The sequence below is a fragment of the Rhodnius prolixus genome, unplaced genomic scaffold, assembly GCF_049639745.1.
Source record: "Rhodnius prolixus isolate KJV_2025 unplaced genomic scaffold, Rpr scaffold_2, whole genome shotgun sequence".
Classification (NCBI taxonomy): domain Eukaryota; kingdom Metazoa; phylum Arthropoda; class Insecta; order Hemiptera; family Reduviidae; genus Rhodnius; species Rhodnius prolixus.
Window position 1 is genome coordinate 2,345,323 of NW_027411592.1, and position 18,039 is coordinate 2,363,361.

Sequence of the window (18,039 nt, forward strand, 5' to 3'; positions counted from 1 at the left end):
AAAGTTGTGGGAGAGCATGCCAGCTGTGAAAAAACATGTCGAATAAACAAGTGTACCAATCGTGAGGTTCCGTTATCCTAGTTATTCCTCCTTTAGTGTTAGTGATTCGAGGAATGGAGCTCAAAAAGTTTGGAGGATATGCCTCACATTAACACGACTTTCTCTGATATTTATTTGTATATTTGTAAAAATCGTAAATAAAATAACGCAACAAATATAAAATTTACATTCTTTTGTACCAATGTTTATTAGAATAAAATTACTACGACAGCAAAATACAGAAATTTTAAAATAAAACTAAACTCGGTTCCTGTAAATTAGGAACACTTATTAACTTGAAATTACTAAAATTCTTAGAATATGGCTAAACTTTACAAAGTTTATCTTATAACCTAAAATGCCGAAATATAGGAAAATTGAAGTTCGTAAAAAAAAAACGAGTAAGGTTATTATAACCTTTAGAATAGTTAGAAAAAGTCGTGTTACTGTTTGCGTCAGATTAACTTAGCCTGCTAATATTCACTACTACTACATTTTATAGTTATTGTTAGCTTAACAAAAATTATATTATTTTGGCTAAACCTATTTTGTGAAGATTCCAAATATAACAGTTTAGAATGTAACATACGAGGACTTATCATTCTTAAAACTAAGGTAAATTCTAATTATAGTTTTCAGTTCTTTTTTTATTTTATTTTTTTTTACGATCAAAACTTAGAGAGCTTGCTTTTATTCCAAAATCAGAAATTATATGGAAAACATTGTAAATTTTTCAAGGTTAAGGGCATCAAGTTTTTTTTTTTTAATTTAATTTTGGTCATTTTTATTAGTTTTCTCTCCTATTCATGTTAAATTATTCAACATGGTGGTGATTTCCACTCTCTTCCGGCTTCTTCCTCAAATATTCCTTCCGGTAGAAGTCGAAGAATAAGAAAAGCATGAATGTATTCTGCGGAATCATGACTATTGTAGTCCATTTTGGGTAACCACAGTTCGGCTGGAACAGGATGATGCCCGAGTGTAGGATATTTAAAAAAAATTGAATCTGAAAATAAAAAGTTTATGTGAAACATTTGTTAGGCGATGTTACAATTATTTATAGTTCTGGTGAAAAGTGCGCTTTCTTTCTAGGTTTGTTAGGGAAAGTACAAAGCAATTGTGTAACTCTCTGAAAATTGTGACCTAATGGAAATGCATGTTTAGAAATTATATAATTTGATTTTGGCGATTTTAAATATTTTGTTAATATATGAGTTCTTGCAAATGCTTCAAAGTTTGCTCAGTATACACAAGATGATGCAGTCAATCTAGTACGAACATTAACAAAATGGGACTTGCAGTTATGTGAAGTCCATGTCTTTTGATTTTCGTGCCTATCTACTTTGGGGATTGTGTTTCTAAATGTTTGGTGAATGGAGAGAGACACCCAACAGAATTTGAAGATCGAAGAGGTTCACAACACATACAACATTACTAACCATCTGCAGCTGGGTGATGTACTTTTTCATCCATATGTATTTTCTGGAATCTGTCAACGCCAGAGTGTAGTACAGGTACATGAATGTATGGACAAATAGATTTATGTATCCAATAAATAAATCATGGCCACCTTAAAATATATACATTATTTATTACTTATTTTCAATATATTTGTTTGGGAAATCAAAAAATATTGTTGTTTTCTTAAATTAAAAACTTTCCATTAATTTGTATTAGTGCTGCACGAGACCGAGACGAGGCGAGACTTTATGCAGTCTCGATCTCGGTCTCGGTTTTTTGAATTTTTGTTTAAGTATTAAAAGTGGTTTGCTATTAATAATCTTTTCAAAAAATGTTATTATTTTCTAATAATTATTTTAATTTATATATTGGTAATGAAAATGTGTGTAAAAGAAGACAGCGCCAAATGAAAGACCCAAATAACATATCTGCCTGCTATAACAAGTCGATTGGTGAAATAAAAAATACACCTCCCAACAAACTTCCCGCTCCATTAGTTATGGCTGTTGGTGAAGATAAAGAATCTGATGATTCACCTTTTGACGACGACGACGACTGCATCAATATTTTTGTACCATTTGCTCAAAAATCAGCAAATATCACCGAAGCATGGAAGACAGAAATAATTAATTACACCAAATTAGACCAAGCACCAGTAGACGTTGACATTTTAGAATGGTGGAAAACACTTGAGAATTCCTTCAAAAATTTGTCTAGAATGGCGAAAGATATTTTTAGTATCTGTGCAACTTCAGTGCCATCTGAAAGATTATTTTCGCAAGCTGCGATGATAATGACCAATAGAAGATCTTCTCTAACTTCTGACTCAGTAAAAGCTCTTTTATGTATCAATGCTTGGGCAAAGAGTATCTTAAAAACGAAAATTTGTGGCAATATTTTTTAGGTGCATAGATAGTCTTTTTTTTTCAAATTCACTAATTCCAAAATTCTAAAATATAATTCAAATAATATCAAAGTTCAAAGTATTAGATTATTAATAGTGAAATTTATGAAATTGAATGAATGAATGATATGAATAGTGAAATTTAGTGAATTTATGTAAAAATTATGTAATTCGAAAGGGGCCGCCACGGTAGCCGAGCGGTGCGAGACCTGCGAAGCTAATGTGTATTGTGGTACTGGGTTCGATTCCCGGTCTTAGGCCTTGGATTTTATTTAATGGCTTATATGAGAAATTTACAGTAAAGTATGTTTGCTAGTCGCCTCCGTCCGCGACACCTAATTGGTAGTTGGACGTAAAGCCCCGCCTGAAAAAATAGGCGATTACTTTACTTTGCTTACTTTACTTATGTAATTCAAAGTCAAATAGATGTAGTAATATTGAACATATATAATAAAATCGTATCTTTTAATAATTAATTCAATACCCGTAATGATTATTTATTAATAAAGAACACAGTTTTATAATTTTGTAGCTAAAAATTAATTTGAAAAACCGAGACGAGATCGAGATTTCTCGACGAGATATATATCATGTCTCGGTCTCGGTCTCGGTTGCTCAAGTCTCGTCTCGGTCTCGACCGAGACTTGTCTCGTTTCTCGTGCAGCACTAATTTGTATTAACTTTTCACGTCTTGTGAAAGGAAAGATAAAATATCGTTTGTGGGTGGGGGGGTAAGATCGCCTCTACAACTAGACTTCTCGTCTTCGGCAGGTCAAATGTTTCCCTACCGGAGATTGTGGCATCTGGTAATCTTTACCGGAACTTTCTAGGCTTATTCAGTGCACTGGGCGATTAGGTCGCCATGCTCCCTAGTGTCCTGTTGCTACTTTATTAGTTTATTATATTAGCATCTGGAAATCTTTAGCCGGATCTGTTGTTCTAAAGCCCCGGTATCTCTGATGAGATGAGGGCTGGGCGGGGAACAATGGGCATTTTGGATTGCCCGCGTTCCTTCCACTTTTTGGTGGAACCGCCCTTCTAATACAATTTGTAATCTGTTAAGATCGCCTTTACGATAAAGTAAAATGATAATCAGAATTGACGGTTAAACATTTTTTAGAGCAATAATTAGGCGAAATATTATCCTTTACTTTTTGTCATGATATCAAGGTAACAATGTCATCGGGTAGGTCAAATACGAGCGAAGGAATGAGCCACGCGTTCGTAGCGTGGTAATCTTGTAAGCTGAGTATCCCTACTTCAAATAAAGCTCCCTTCGGAATTTTCTATTCCAAAAAGCCTCTAACCGTCCACTGAGGTTCGAAGGTCGACAGAACAAAGGTCCAAAGGCTTCGGGCATCATTTTAGATGTTGACATTGGCCTTAAGTACTTATGAGCTATGAGTGAAAATATGAATAATGTCTAAAATAGGTAATGAGAACAAAATATGACTTCAACCTGAAAAAGGCTTTGTGTTTACAACAAATAAGTTTCTTTCTATTAAGTTGCAAAACTGGAGTTCAATTCTATAAAGATTTCATTTGTTATATTTATTAACAAATATATAATTGAATTAGTAATTTTGATGTAACATCTATCGATTCCTCTTTACAGTCCGGAAACTTTTTTTGAGCGGGATAAGAGACAGCAAGAGAGATCTTGGTTAAGATCGATAAAACATCGATAGGAGATTCTCCCAGGAATGAAAGCAAGTTAAAATCTGTCTGATGAGGTGGGAAATAAGAGAGGTTTACCTACTTAAAGAACACAAACACAGTTTACTTCACCTGGCAACCATTTGATACAACTCCAGGTGAGTAACACCATCCCTGTGTGATGGTACAAATGCAAAAATGACACTTTGTTATTTTTCTTCCTCAAGACGAAGAATACCTGCAAAAAATATCAATACACATTTCAGAACTAAAACTTCTTTTTCTTTGTTTTTTAACACAAAATTTAATATGCAAAAAGTTACTGTGTCCAAGAGATCGACCAGCTTGGTAGTTGTGTACATCCAAATGAGGCGGATCGTCTGAAAACAAGATCATCCTAGATTACAGACAAGAAAGGTAAACCAAGTTAAATGCATTGAAGTTGTCAGATCCAAATAATAGATCAAATCCCCGGCCGGGGCTGTTATCGACTAAACGCCCGTTAAAAAGAAAAACTATAGCCTTCTCCAGAATAAATAGACACGATAGCGATATGGATAGTTATGGTACACATATCTAAGTTTTTATCTAAGTCTTACTATTTTCAAACTTCATTCTCTGTCACAGGTCACCAAATTAATAATTCCGACGATGTCTCAATTGGAAGAGTCTCTTCTCTTAATCAGCCTATTTGCAGAAAATAAAGATTGTTAAAATTAAATCTTTTACCTGACCTCTTGGCTATAAGGCGTGTCCTCCCACTCCACCGGTTCGCACAGCCAGCTAAATCGTCTATTCCAGCCAAATATTAATTTGCTACCCTAAATAAAAATAAACTTGATTCAAATAAGTTATTTAATTAAAATAGCTTACAATAGAGATACAAGGATTTAGTCAGAATGTGTTATACTCTAGTAAGAAATGCATGCTACAGGGCCATGCAATGGTGGCAAGCATTACGGGTAACAAATCCGTATAAACAAATTATTTACAAGCTTACCAAATATACAAAAAAGAATTTTAGCTTAGATAAACATTAAAGTGAATGTATTAAAAGAAATACAGCGGAATTATGGTTTTCTAGAAAATATTTCAAAATAAACTGCATCACACCTATTCGACTTATAACTGAAAAGTGAAATTGAAAAGTCTTCAAATTATCTAGACAAATTTTATTGAAAATCGTTAAGTTAAAGACGCAATTTAGTAGATTTGGCATGATTGCAACACTTCCGCTTCCCAATAATGAGAAAAATTAAAATAATGTTTGGTTTAAAAGCTTTTTTTCTTTAATCTGTATAAAGTCAGAACAGCCTATCGCTTCCTGGTTTGGCAAAAAGCCTTCCTTCTTTGAGCTTGCAAGCCAGGTGTCCTTCTGATAGATAGGAAACGCTCCTGAACCACCTTTGGCTCCTAAAATTGCAGTCACATCCATGCCAGAATAGATGAAAGAGATGTCATACCTCTTATTTAAAGGTTAGTTACTTAGTTTTTATAGAAAACAGTTTGACAAAGTGAAATGAAAAAAATAAAAATATAAATTATAAAAATTATTACCTTGCAGAAGAGATACAAACAGACCAAGATTTGTAAAATATTATAGTAGAATATCACAGGTTTCAAATTGAATGCTTCTCGATTTTGCATTAACTTAGGGCCGATATTTCTTACAAAATAATGATACAGTATTAATATCGACAGCACTAAAATTGGTGAGGTTATGTAATAATCCTTAGTCCTGGGATCTGTAGAATGTAAACAAAATATTTAATTATTATTGATAAAAAAGTAGACAAGAAGAGAAATGAACACGCAACGTTTTCGGTTTAATGTAACCAAAGGAGGAGGTTACACTAGAAAGGTTGCAAAGAATATAACAAAATCTAGAGTAGGTTAATACGATTAAATAATATAACCAGTTCGCCATTTTTAATTCTAGAAGCGATTTTCAGCTTTAGAAGATATCTTGCTGAAAGCATCGTTCAAGAAAACTTGTTCCGGCATTTTGTACAAACTAATCGGCGTTTGGAAACGACAGTCATTATTATTCATAGAGCACTACAGAAATAAGTACACCTTTCTTGATGTAGTTAGGTTATTCTACATTTCTCTTTGGCAAAACAAATGTCCACCAAAGAGGATCTGAGGTTCTCTATTTTGAATACAGAATATAAGTGGTACTTCGTGATTACTCTAAGAGAATCCAAGAAAGGCTAGAATTTATACTGCATTTTGAGAACCATTTTGCATTTAATGAGTTTAGTAATACTTTTACTAAAAAAGAAACCTCCGTTTTTTCTTGTTTTGACATGGTGAATATTTTTATGTATTTTAAAAGTAGTATTAAGATTGTGTTCGTGAACTACAGAGGGCGTGACCTAATTAATATTAAGTCAGAAATTTTACATGCAACAATTGAACACACGAATGAACAGAATTCTTAAGAAAATATCCCTACGGAAAAAGATGCTGTTACAACGTAGAGGCATATTCGGTTTGCAGTGCAGAAGCACCAATCAAAAATAATAATAGTAATATAAATTACGAGTTTACCTGCAAGCTCCACATTTAAGTAATGATATAAATCACCTAATGCTGTCAGTAATTGTATCATCGTTCACTAGTGTAGTTACTTGTACCTAGAAACAAACAGAAAATCACGATAATTTGAATGTCATGATATTGATGTGATGTTTACCAGCTATCAGATTTATGTTGCTAAGGACAATAAAACGAGAGGAAACGTGAGAGAGAAATGTTCTCGTTACTTCTTTAAAAAAAAACTTATTGTTTTCAAATTCCCTCTTTAATTGGTTATTTTGATTAGCCTAAAGGCTGCAGATTCCTCATGTATCTGGTTGTGTGTGTGCCCTATTGGCTCAGAAGATATTTTCGTCCAAGGTAAGATTAACCTGAAGTACTATTCGATTATACAGTAAAAGCTTACGCCCGATCTGCTGAATATTAGAACTGAGAAGACTCTGTAGTTAATCTGAAGACTGGCGCCTTTACTGGGAGCAATAGGTTCTGGAAACAGTTTTAGTTTGCGTAGGAAGGAGAATGAATTTTTTTTTTCCACAGTCTGTTGGATAGCGTTGCCGTCGTGAGGTTGTGGTATGAGATAACTCCAGAGGATGGTCCTTTAGGCAGCAGTGGGAAGCCAGACCCAAACGTTATTTAATAAATGAAATAGAAATATTATTATCCTGCCTACAGATTTGAAATTGGTTACCTACTGCAGTTTTTTCAGCGCCTTAAACTTCTGTTCATGTATCTGAATATCTCCGTAGCTCTAGTCTTTACAGTTAGCGTTTGAGGAAAGTGAGCGTTTCTTTTGGCATTGGGCTATAGACGTAGGACTGTTTCTTTAAATTTCTTTTAGTAGGTCCTAAAAAAAAACATGATTTTAATTTGACATTAAAATCAACCAAATTCTACAAAACATTGGCCAAAAATTAGCAATATATTGACAATGAAGCATATTCAAGAAACTTGAATAGTAATAAAAAGAACGATTGGACCGTGTAAATTCAGAGTGGATAACGAGTGATTGTTTAGCGACAATGAGATTATAAATAATTGAAAAGAATTTCTGTGTTGAAATATTCATGAGCTCTCGCTACCTCCGTCTAAATGTCTTAATCACGTTCTTCGGACATTTTCTAGCTTTAATAAAATTTATTTAGTATATTTGAAGATTAGTTTTGACTTTATTTTGGCCCGTATAAATGATTTTGCAACTGCCCTAATATTAAAGTTTTTTTCTCCATAGTTAACGTAAGTAGAGGTTGAATAATGGTTACAACCACTAGGTTTTCAAGTTGGATAGAAAGGGTAAAAGGGCCAATCCTCCAGTCCGCGCTAGTGGGCTGGGAATGATTCTAAAGTTTTACTGTAAGTAGGCACCCTGGAGATTTGCCAGAAAGCGAACCCAAAGCTTCTATTGTAATACAATCCTAGGGTAATCCAAAGCTTCTATTGTATTGCAATCCTAGGGTAATCCAAAGCTTCTACTGTATTGCAATCCTGGGGTAATCCAAAGCTTCTATTGTAATACAGTCCTAGAGTAATCCAAAGCTTCTATTGTAATACATTCCTAGGGTAATCCAAAGCTTCTATTGTATTGCAATCCTAGGGTAATCCAAAGCTTCTACTGTATTGCAATTCTGGGGTAATCCAAAACTTCTATTGTAATACAGTCCTTGAGTAATTCAAAGCTTCTAATGTAATACAATCCTAGAGTAATCCAAAGCTTCTATTGTATTGCAATCCTAGGGTGATCCAAAGCTTCTACTGTATTGCAATCCTGGGGTAATCCAAAACTTCTATTGTAATACAATCCTAGGGTAATCCAAAGCTTCTATTGTATTGCAATCCTAGGGTAATCCAAAGCTTCTACTGTATTGCAATCCTGGGTAATCCAAAGCTTCTATTGTAATACAGTCCTAGAGTAATCCAAAGCTTCTATTGTATTGCAATCCTAGGGTATCCCAAAGCTTCTATTAGCATTACCACTGATCAGAGTACTACTCCAGTCCTGATTAGACTTTTTAGGACTTTAAGATTAGGTAAAACTTGAAAGCGTAAGGTTTTTTTTCTAGAAGGGGCGTACCCTTGGCTATTCTCGAAGCTAGCTTCCACTAATATAATAGCCTTATTGGTAGAGGATTTGATCTTGTACGGCTACTCTCCAGTATTAGGCGCTCAGAATGGTCCTAACATCTTATTCAACGAACCATCCAGCCGCCGTAAGCTGGATATATGGTTATCTCGCCGAACTCTACGTAACTGAAATAGTGTCAACATTTTAGACGTAGCACTCTCATCCATTTTATACCCTTTTCCTGTTCTGGAGGAGCCCCTGTTTTTGAATTTAATATAAACAAAAGTTGTCGAACTACAAGTGCATAATATCATTGGATTTATTATCAATAAAATCTTAAAAAAGAAGAAACAATTCTTTAAATTGATAATTTAGGTTGGAATAATTCCATGCCCTACTTTCCATAGTTACTGTTGTTTCCTTGGAGATGGCGAAAACATTTTTGAGCTACAATGTTCAAATTTATACACAAATTTAAGGAACCACAAGACGTTTATTTCCGGTGAAACCTGGCTATCAACAAATATGACGGAAATGTCATATTCCCTCTTAATTTGTAGATAAAGTAAGTAAAGAAAAGAAAAAAAAATCTGTTCCAGCCTATGTAATTATGAAAATTATTTTTCAGCCCGACTTAACGGAAATTTCCAAGTAGCTTCCAAGTACGTCAAACACTGTTGGTAGTTGTTTTATAATGTGTTAGTTTTATGTGGTAATTAAACAACAATTTTCTAATTAATGTTTAAAAAGGTCGCCGAATTCTTAGGGCTCTGCCACAGATGAAACATTGAGAGGGAGCACAATTCGATATTGGACTATCAGAGATAAAAGGAATATGAGATAACCGAAACGTCATATAAGCTGGTAGCTTCTCTCCCTCCCCTAAAGCGAAGTCGATTTCATATGCTGAAAAGGTTTGTTGTCCTGTATTTTCTGGGATTGCCTTACAACTCTTCCTTGCACACTACGTTAATAAACAAGCGTTCAATAGTGTGTAATAGATTGCTCAATTATTTATTTTTATTCATCTAAATTTTATTATATAATTTAAAAATTTATCAAATACCTACGGGTGAAAAATCAGTAAAAAATACAAAACTTTACTTTTCATTTAAAAAAATTAGCAATAAAGAACTGGCCAATTAAAGAGTAAAGAAGTGAAAGTGTAAGTATGTAGGCGTGTAAGCTGGCCAATGAGAATGCTGCATTGACCACGCCCACAAAACATGGAAACCATGCCGTTAATGAATGGAGGTTTTCAGTTTTAATATTTTTCTATTTTTAAACACGATTCTCTAAAGTAAAATTTCATTTTCATTCTCAACGAACGGTAGAAGTTGTTGATATAATTCTCAGTTAAAAGGACATAAATAATCAAAAGCAATCTTAAATTACACAAATAGATATTACACGCGTATTAGCGTTTCACATGACACTTAAGTGACATTTTAAAGCAATACTTATTCACACTCAAAACTCTCGAGCGAAAATTTCGAGGGAAAAAGTAATAGATCTATGAAAATCTGCACGATCATTTGTAGTAGAAAGAAATAAACTCATAATTTTTTTAGGAGGAAGTTGCAGCTGTGAATCAGCTGTTCAAATTTTTGAAACTGTATAGGTTATTTCAGTCAAAAACTGCACGAAAAACGTAATGTTGAAAAACGCCCAGCAATGTTCATTTCTTTCCCTGTATCTGTACTATTTACTCTTTAACAAAAACTTACAGTTTAAAATGTTAAGTATAAGGATTGATTAAACGCCAAAAGGTACACAAATCAGCAAGCACCCAACATTTCATTAATTCTTCATTAATATTTAAGTAATTTTACTGCATTAATATTCATTAATATTTTTTAGAATTTATTAGATGTCACAGACCCTTATGCTGGCCATTTTCGTCTACAAAATATTTGTTCAAGTAGCACTGTAGATTGACTGTAATATGTAGTTATTTATAATAATCAAACTATTAAATACAGGATAAAAAGAAAAACGTTATAAAAAATAAAAAAAAATTATGAGGCTAAAAAATTCAAAACTTTTTTTTATAAAAAAAAATGTAATATGTAATATAAAGTAAATAAGATATGTATATTTTTAGGACAGCTAATTATTCCAGTATTTTACTATAAGTAAAATTAGGGGGACTAAATTAAATTACAATTGAGAAATCAATAATTGTTGTTGAATAATCTACTTGTTATTAACTCTGTGTTATTTGTGCTCTCGAATATTTCGGTAAGACGAATTCAAGACAGTAGCCTACTCTAACTTTGTCTTTTTCTACTTTAACATGCATTTACATATGTGTGATTTATCATAATTATAACAAAAAAATATTATAAATGAAGTGGCCAGCATAAGGGTCTGTGACATCTAATAAATTCTAAAAAATATTAATGAATATTAATGCAGTAAAATTACTTAAATATTAATGAAGAATTAATGAAATGTTGGGTGCTTGCTGATTTGTGTACCTTTTGGCGTTTAATCAACCCTTATACTTAACATTTTAAACTGTAAGTTTTTGTTAAAGAGATTTTTGTACCTTTTGGATAGATTTTCCTTTTTGTCTATTTTACAAAGTTACATATCTGCTTTACAGATTTTTTTAAATTTGGAATAAGCAATTCTATCATTATAACCTGATAAGATGGTAAGTCGGAACCGTAACTACCACTAGAGAGATCTTTTTAAAGAATGATTATCGTTAAGGTCCCCCAAACCATCCTCAGTAACAACTTTTTTTGAAAAAGCGTTTTGAATAACATAGGAAGGTACTTGTGCGTGAATAGCAAAATTAAACTGCGATTTCATTACTTCCTTTTAAGAGGAGTAAGAAAAATAAACTGCGATTGCAGAACTTCTAGGCAAAGAGGCAAAGATTTTTTAATCGAACGACAATTCATTGAATTAAATCGGTTCACTCATTGATAATTTAAACGATTGCAGTACTTCCTCTTAGTAGGTGCAAGAGCATCAGCAATGTAGAGGAGCTTTAACCACTTATTCGAGCTGAATTTTATCAAAATCGGACTAAGCGTTATAGAAATATTGGTAATAATAGTTTTAGAAAAGGCCTTATTTGGGTGGGGCAAACTCTCCTCCTTATGAGGCACAGCGTCGAGACTTTTAAAGTGCAAATCTGTACAAAATTTCGATTCGAATGACATTTCATTCATGAAAATCAGTTCACGTGTCGATAATTTGAAACGATTCCTATACTTCCCCTTAACAAGTGTAAGAGCTGATCGCCGCTTTAATGTTACGTAGGGGAGCCCTAACCCTATCATCCTACCAAATTTTATCAAAATCGGGCCAAGATTTACAGAGTAATTAGTAATAATAATTTTGGAGGGGGTCTTACATAAAGGGGGCTAACTCCTCTCCCATTCGATGTACAGGGTCGAGACCCCCCAAAAGGCACATCTACATAAAATTCCGAATCGAATGACACCTCATTCATGAAAATCGGTTCGCGCGTTTAGGCTGTACGTTGTTTACAAAAAAGGTAACAAGAGCAACAACAACAACAACAACAACAACAACAACAACAACAACAACAACAAGAACAAGAACATTTTTTGAAAAAGCCGTTTTTGCTCATTTTCGGCAACTTTTTTCTCGAACCCTATTAGATGTTGCAAAAAAATTACAGTTATAAAGGAGGGTTTGCCCTATAATTTAAAGAAAATTTGGGAATTTTATCTTTAGTAGAAAAAGAGAAAAAAATTGTCAAAGTTGGGTGTTTTTCAACGTTACACTATTTTCGTGCAGTTTTTGACGATCAACCCTTATACAACTGTCCTACCGGACAGTTTTAATATAAAAATAGTTTTTAAAATTATTCAAGGTGGATCTACATAATTTAGGGAGTGATGTAGAGCCCAAATTTGACCAGTTTTCTGTAACGACACCAGCACGATACTTAAAACGAAAATATAAACTTACACTCAGAACCAAGTCCTACCAAAAACGTTCCATAAAAATCTGATATTTCTAGAAAAATATTTGAGCAAATAAAACTGGGTAAAATACTCGTAGTACGGTGCATTAAAGCCATTTGGAGGGAGGCAACAGAAAAATCCATTCGTAAAAAGAAAGCACTTCAAGTTGACCGATTTTAATGTGGTTCCACGTTGAGTTCTTCTATTCAGCTTTCATAAAAATCGTGCACAAAAAATTGTATTTCCAATGAAATTGGGACACACATCGCTACTTTTTTGCTAGAAGCTTTGAGAATTTAAAAATTGTAATTTTGTTAAAAAAATTAATGTTTCCATTCTTACTAACCTTATATAATTAAAATTAATAAATTAAAATCGAAAATACTAAGCTTGCAGTATAATCCAATTTGGAATGTTTTAAAACAGAACGCAGTTCTGTTGACCCATAACTCAACACTATAACTGAGACTACAAACTACTACTTTAACCTAATCTAATTACAAAATGACATTCATTATTAAATATTACGTGCAAGAAAAAAAATTGTTTTACATACAACTTCCGTTTTAAGGTTCATTGGTCTTAATGTGCCAATCATAAATGTATAGCTAAACAATCCAGTAACTCTACATTAGGTAGCCATTGAAGTAATGGACAATTTTATAATTATTTTCATTTTAAATTTATCCCACTTTCTTATTTCTAAATTTTGAAATATTTTTGTTATATTACCTACGATAAAACGTTTTATATAAAATTTATTACATAAGTTTGTGAACATAATAAAAATTAAAACTGTCCGGTAGGACAGTTGTATAAGAGTTGATCATCAAAAACTGCACGAAAAAGCGTAACGTTGAAAAACACCCAACTTTGACAATTTTTTTCTCTTTTTCTATAAAAGATAAAATTCCCAAATTTCCTTTAAAATATAGAGCAAATCCTCCTTTATGACTGTAATTTTTTTGCAACAACCCAGATCTAATAAATTTCGAGAAAAAAATTGCCGAAAATGAGCAAAAACGGCATTTTCAGAAATTGTTGTTGTTGTTGTTGTTATTGTTGCCTTTTTTGTAAACTGCGTAGCGCCTAAACGCGTGAACCGATTTTCATGAATGAGGTGTCATTCGATTCGGAATTTTATGTAGATGTGCCTTTTGGGAGTCTCGACGCTGTACACCGAATGGGAGAGGAGTTAGCCCCCTTTATGTAAGGCCTCCTCCAAAATTATTATTACTAATTACTCTGTAAATCTTAGCCCGATTTTGATAAAATTTGGTAGGATGATAGGGTTGGGGCTCCCTTATGTAACATAAAAGCGACGATCTGCTCTTACACTAGTTAAGGGGAAGTATAGCAATCGTTTCAAATTATCGACACGTGAACTGATTTTTATGAATGAAGTGTCATTCGAATCGAAATTTTGTACAGATATGCACTTTAAAAGTCTCGACGCTGTGCCTCATTTAGGGGGGGAGTTTGTCCCTCCCAAAAAGGCCGTTTCTAAAACTATTATTTCCAATATTTCTATAACGCTTAGTCCGATTTTGATAAAATTTAGCACGAAGAAGTGATTAAAGCTCTTCGACATGGCTGTGAAGTGCCTTCATGCTCTTGCACCTACTAAGAGGAAGTACTGCAATCGTTAAAATTATCAATGGGTGAACCTATTTACATTAATGAATTGTCGTTCGATTCAAAATCTTTGCCTTTTAGGGAGAAGTACTGTAATGACCTGTTTATTTTTCTTACTCCTCTTAAAAGGAAGGTCTGAAATCGCAGTTTAAATTTGCTTTATACGTACAAATACCTTCCTATTTTATATAAAAAAGCATTCTCAAAAAAATTGTTATTGAGGATGGTTTGGGGACCACAACTATAATCATTCTTTAAAAAGATCTGTCCAGTGGTAGTTACGGTTCCTACTTAACACCTTATCAAGTTATAATGATAGAATTGCTTATTCCAAATTTAAAAAAAACAGTAAAGCAGATATGTAACTTAGCAAAATAGACAAAAATGAAAATCTATCCAAAAGTTACAAAAATCTTAACAAAAACTTACAGTTTAAAAAGTTAAGTATAAGGGTTGATTAAACGCCAAAAGGTACACAAATCAGCTAGTACCCAACATTTCATTAATACTTCATTAATAGTTAAGTAATTTTACTGCATTAATTTTCATTAATATTTTTTAGAATTTATTAGATGTCGCAGACCCTTATGCTGGCCAGTTCATTCATAATATTTTTTTGTTATTATTATGATAAATCACACATACGTACATGCATGTTAAAGCAGAAAAAGACAAAGTTAGAGTCGGCTAAACTCTAAACAACGTTTTAAAGGCACGCTAAATAAGCACTACGAGACTATAGTGACTCCCCCCTCCAAAAGAAAATTTCCGTTCTCAAAATTCCCTAAAAATTATTTAGATTTAGGTAAATTTAAATGTTTGGTATTTGAGTGGCTACCCTGTAGAGGGTTTTTGAGAAGGGATGACTGTTTAGAGGTGCAGGTAGTGACATTCCTCACTTTATGTATGTTATGTTTTATGTGTGTTATACCTTATGAATTAAGTGAATAAACTATATTTATATTTAATTTCAACCCTTAAGAGTATTATGTGTGTTATTATTGTTTTCTGTGTTTTAGTTTTGTTTTCACTCATTTTTTTTTTTAATTTACATAAACAAAAATGTTTTTGATTTGCTAGCGCGTAATGTAAGATTTGGTTTACACCAAACGAAACAAGCGCTCAGAACAACAGCAAGAATTGTATTTGTTTGCGATTGGTGTCAGGGGTTTTCATTTTCTAGTACTTCCTAGAACGTTTTTGCTCTGGTTGACCTAGCGAACAAGCCGTTTAAATTAATAGAATATTATTTTTTACTTTCACTGCCAGCCACTCCTTTTGCATGTAATAAAATTGTTGCAAAATTGTGATTCAAAAGAAAATAAAATTTAACACTTTGTTAACAATACAAGTTCTTGCAACTTCGTCCATTACACGAAAATTTTGGAGTATTTGAGGCATAGCTTGGATATGTTTCCGGAATAATCTGTGGTGATTCTTCAATTTTATCCAAGTAAAATTTCTCCCCCCTTCCCCAAAAAAAGTTACCCGAAAATCATATTCCTAATATTAAATACAGATACAGTCTACAGTGATCATGGCATCACTGATATTGTCGAGATCATACTGTCTCAAGGCACTGAGAATGATCTCTTGTAAAATTTTAATTTAGTAGACGATTGAACATTATTTACTTTTGTTTACTTTACTGTCAGGAATGCATGCGAAACAGTTTTTAGAAATGAGTGAACATTTTCTATGAAGCAATTTAGTGGTAAAAGACATAGTTTCTGTTATGTCTTTTATGTAAAAGATAAGTATTTACTTATCTTTTCTTATTCAATTAAAGTAATGACATAAACACAAAAATAGAATAATAATTCAATAAGAATTAATTTGTATTTTCCGTCTAGCACTTTAATCTCAAACAAACAAAAATTACAAGAAGAGGTATAATTGTCTAGAAACTATGGACGACTTTTCGGCCTAGACCAGGGGTCGGCAAGCCGCGGCCCTTTTATCCAAATTTTGTGGCTCTTCAGCCTGTCCAAAATAAATTGTAAATTTCAATTTTATTGAAACAAATGAAAATTTCATTTATTAAAGGTATTTTTTCAAAAAGAATTTTAAATGTGATAGGTTTGAAATTGAATAGAATTATATTAAAATACAGTACATAATACATATGTACATACATATATAGGAATGCCGCCATTTTCAATCAAATACAGGTTTAGTTATTATTTATTTGTTTATTTATTTATATGTTTATTTGGAGCATTATTTAAAATTTCTTATTCAAAATACGTTTAAATTTGATTGGCTCCTCACTTCACCGACAGCTAAAAAAATAACCTACAGACTCTAAAGAGAGAACGATCTCAACTGTAGTTGGAGTATTGCCCCTTCGTAAAGCCCCTGTTATTATTATTATTATTATTTTCTAGCAATGTTACAGTTTTGTGTCTGGATATTTATGAAATACTAACCAGATGTTTAATTTTTTGTCTCAGCATTCGAGCCTAAAGGTAGGTTATGCTACTGATATTTCTCAAAATTCAATAATTGAAAGAAATGTTTTATTTTGAAACTTAAAATTTTAATTACAAAAGTTCGTAACGGTGTTTATACCAGGTTATTTTCCCCACATTCAAAAGATCATCAAACTTGAGTTTCCACACCAAAAAATATCAAAAATCTATGCATGATTGTAACATCTATTGATTTGGTGTAAGAGTAGGGTTGCCAACTGCCCTTTTTTTTTGGAAAGGACAGTCCTTTTTTAACACCTGGTTGTCCTTGTCCTTTCTTAAATTAGGAAAGGACGCCTTTTGTCCTTTTCTAAGATATTGTTCACACAAATCTAATTTATTTTATTGTATTTTTGATTTAAGTTCTGGACTTCCGAGACTTCTTCATTTGGCGTGTTGTTTTTCTGTTCTAACTGATCATGAATAGGTCAACAGGTTATTGATGTAATTATGAACTTTTCATGAATAAGTATGTAAGATATACGTAAATGTACCCAGGCCAGATTACAGACGGGGAGAGGGGACTTTTTCCCCGGGTCCGGAATCGGAGTCTCTGCATGTACACCTAAACACAAAAAAAGGAAAACGAATGATATACATTCAAGGGTCCCAAAATCCTGTCGACGGCCCTGAATGTACCTAATTTTTTTAGGGTGTCCTTTTTTTGGAACTTTATAGAGTTGGCAACACTGTGTAAGAGTAATATTGCGCTCGAGACAAAAATATTGAAGTTAGGTGCAAATACTTAACTTACCTTTAAAACTAATGATTTTGAAGAGAATAAAAATGTGTTGAACACAGTTGTGTTAACTGCACTAGTTCAAGACTTCTGATGGAATACGCAGATTTTTCTACTTGATTTAATCGCTGCAATGAGAATGGGGAATAGGGGAGAGGGAAGGAAAGTGGTTCTCCTAGAAAACGGGAAAGAAGAGAAGATACCCTTGAACAAGTCCTTATGATTCTAATTGATTCCGCTACAATCTAAACAAGAAAAAAATTAGATCCTCTATAAAATTCTCAGGTTTGATTCCAGCAGCCGGCCTTCAGATCTTCTCTTCCTAGGAGCTTCTTTCTTCGGACCAGTGCTGTCTGTAACTGGAGAACCGTAATAATCTGTTAGAAACATTCGTTTTCTTACCATACATAGGCTTACCATGTCGCTTTTTGGAGGTACTGTCCCAGCAGCTACCGTCAAGTGTATCACTTTGTCCTGGTTATTAATAAAAATCAAAAAGTACCTAATATATATGCAAAACTGATCAAATAGAAGTTATAGAATACTTTTTCAGCCTCCAGCATCCAGGCACAACTACATCC

The 18,039-nt window shown here is 33.1% G+C and overlaps 2 protein-coding genes across 9 annotated transcripts in view; one reads left to right on the forward strand and one right to left on the reverse strand.

Moving 5' to 3' along the window:
• The window catches only part of Gcn5 (Gcn5 acetyltransferase), a 60,234-nt gene that overhangs the window by 22,374 nt on the left and 19,821 nt on the right, over positions 1 to 18,039 (forward strand). The window contains exon 1 of one of the 2 annotated variants that reach the window (XM_074120401.1): positions 16,666 to 16,716. The exons of the other annotated variant lie outside the window; for it this stretch is intronic. Within the exon in view, the coding sequence (XP_073976502.1) occupies positions 16,681 to 16,716 (36 nt within the window). The 5' untranslated portion in view covers positions 16,666 to 16,680. Of the gene's footprint in view, positions 1 to 16,665; positions 16,717 to 18,039 lie in introns of those variants that run through there. 2 annotated transcript variants of the gene reach the window in all.
• Positions 793 to 17,563, reverse strand: LOC141450218 (very long chain fatty acid elongase 4-like). Of its 7 annotated transcripts, none has more exons than XM_074120415.1 (9): positions 17,474 to 17,561; positions 7,297 to 7,448; positions 6,614 to 6,699; positions 5,618 to 5,805; positions 4,795 to 4,881; positions 4,384 to 4,440; positions 4,193 to 4,298; positions 1,479 to 1,609; positions 793 to 1,045 (listed from the first exon to the last, which is right to left on the reverse strand). In XM_074120415.1, the coding sequence occupies exons 3-9, from the start codon at positions 6,672 to 6,674 to the stop codon at positions 854 to 856; spliced, it is 822 nt and encodes a 273-aa protein (XP_073976516.1). In that variant the 5' UTR covers positions 6,675 to 6,699; positions 7,297 to 7,448; positions 17,474 to 17,561; the 3' UTR covers positions 793 to 853. The 7 variants fall into 7 exon arrangements, with proteins under 7 accessions (XP_073976516.1, XP_073976519.1, XP_073976518.1 ...); XM_074120418.1 differs by having other exon boundaries at positions 7,293 to 7,448; XM_074120417.1 differs by lacking the exon at positions 17,474 to 17,561 and adding an exon at positions 16,678 to 16,893.

Bases quoted from the DNA above. Each gene is read 5' to 3' on its own strand.
- LOC141450218 (XM_074120420.1), bottom strand. From the start codon at position 6,674: ATGATACAATTACTGACAGCATTAGGTGATTTATATCATTACTTAAAT. The intron at 1,610-4,192 runs GTGAAGTAAACT...ATATATTTTAAG, and splicing joins TTGTATCAAATGGTTGCCAG to GTGGCCATGATTTATTTATT. The intron at 1,046-1,478 runs GTTAGTAATGTT...TTTTATTTTCAG, and splicing joins ACATCACCCAGCTGCAGATG to ATTCAATTTTTTTTAAATAT.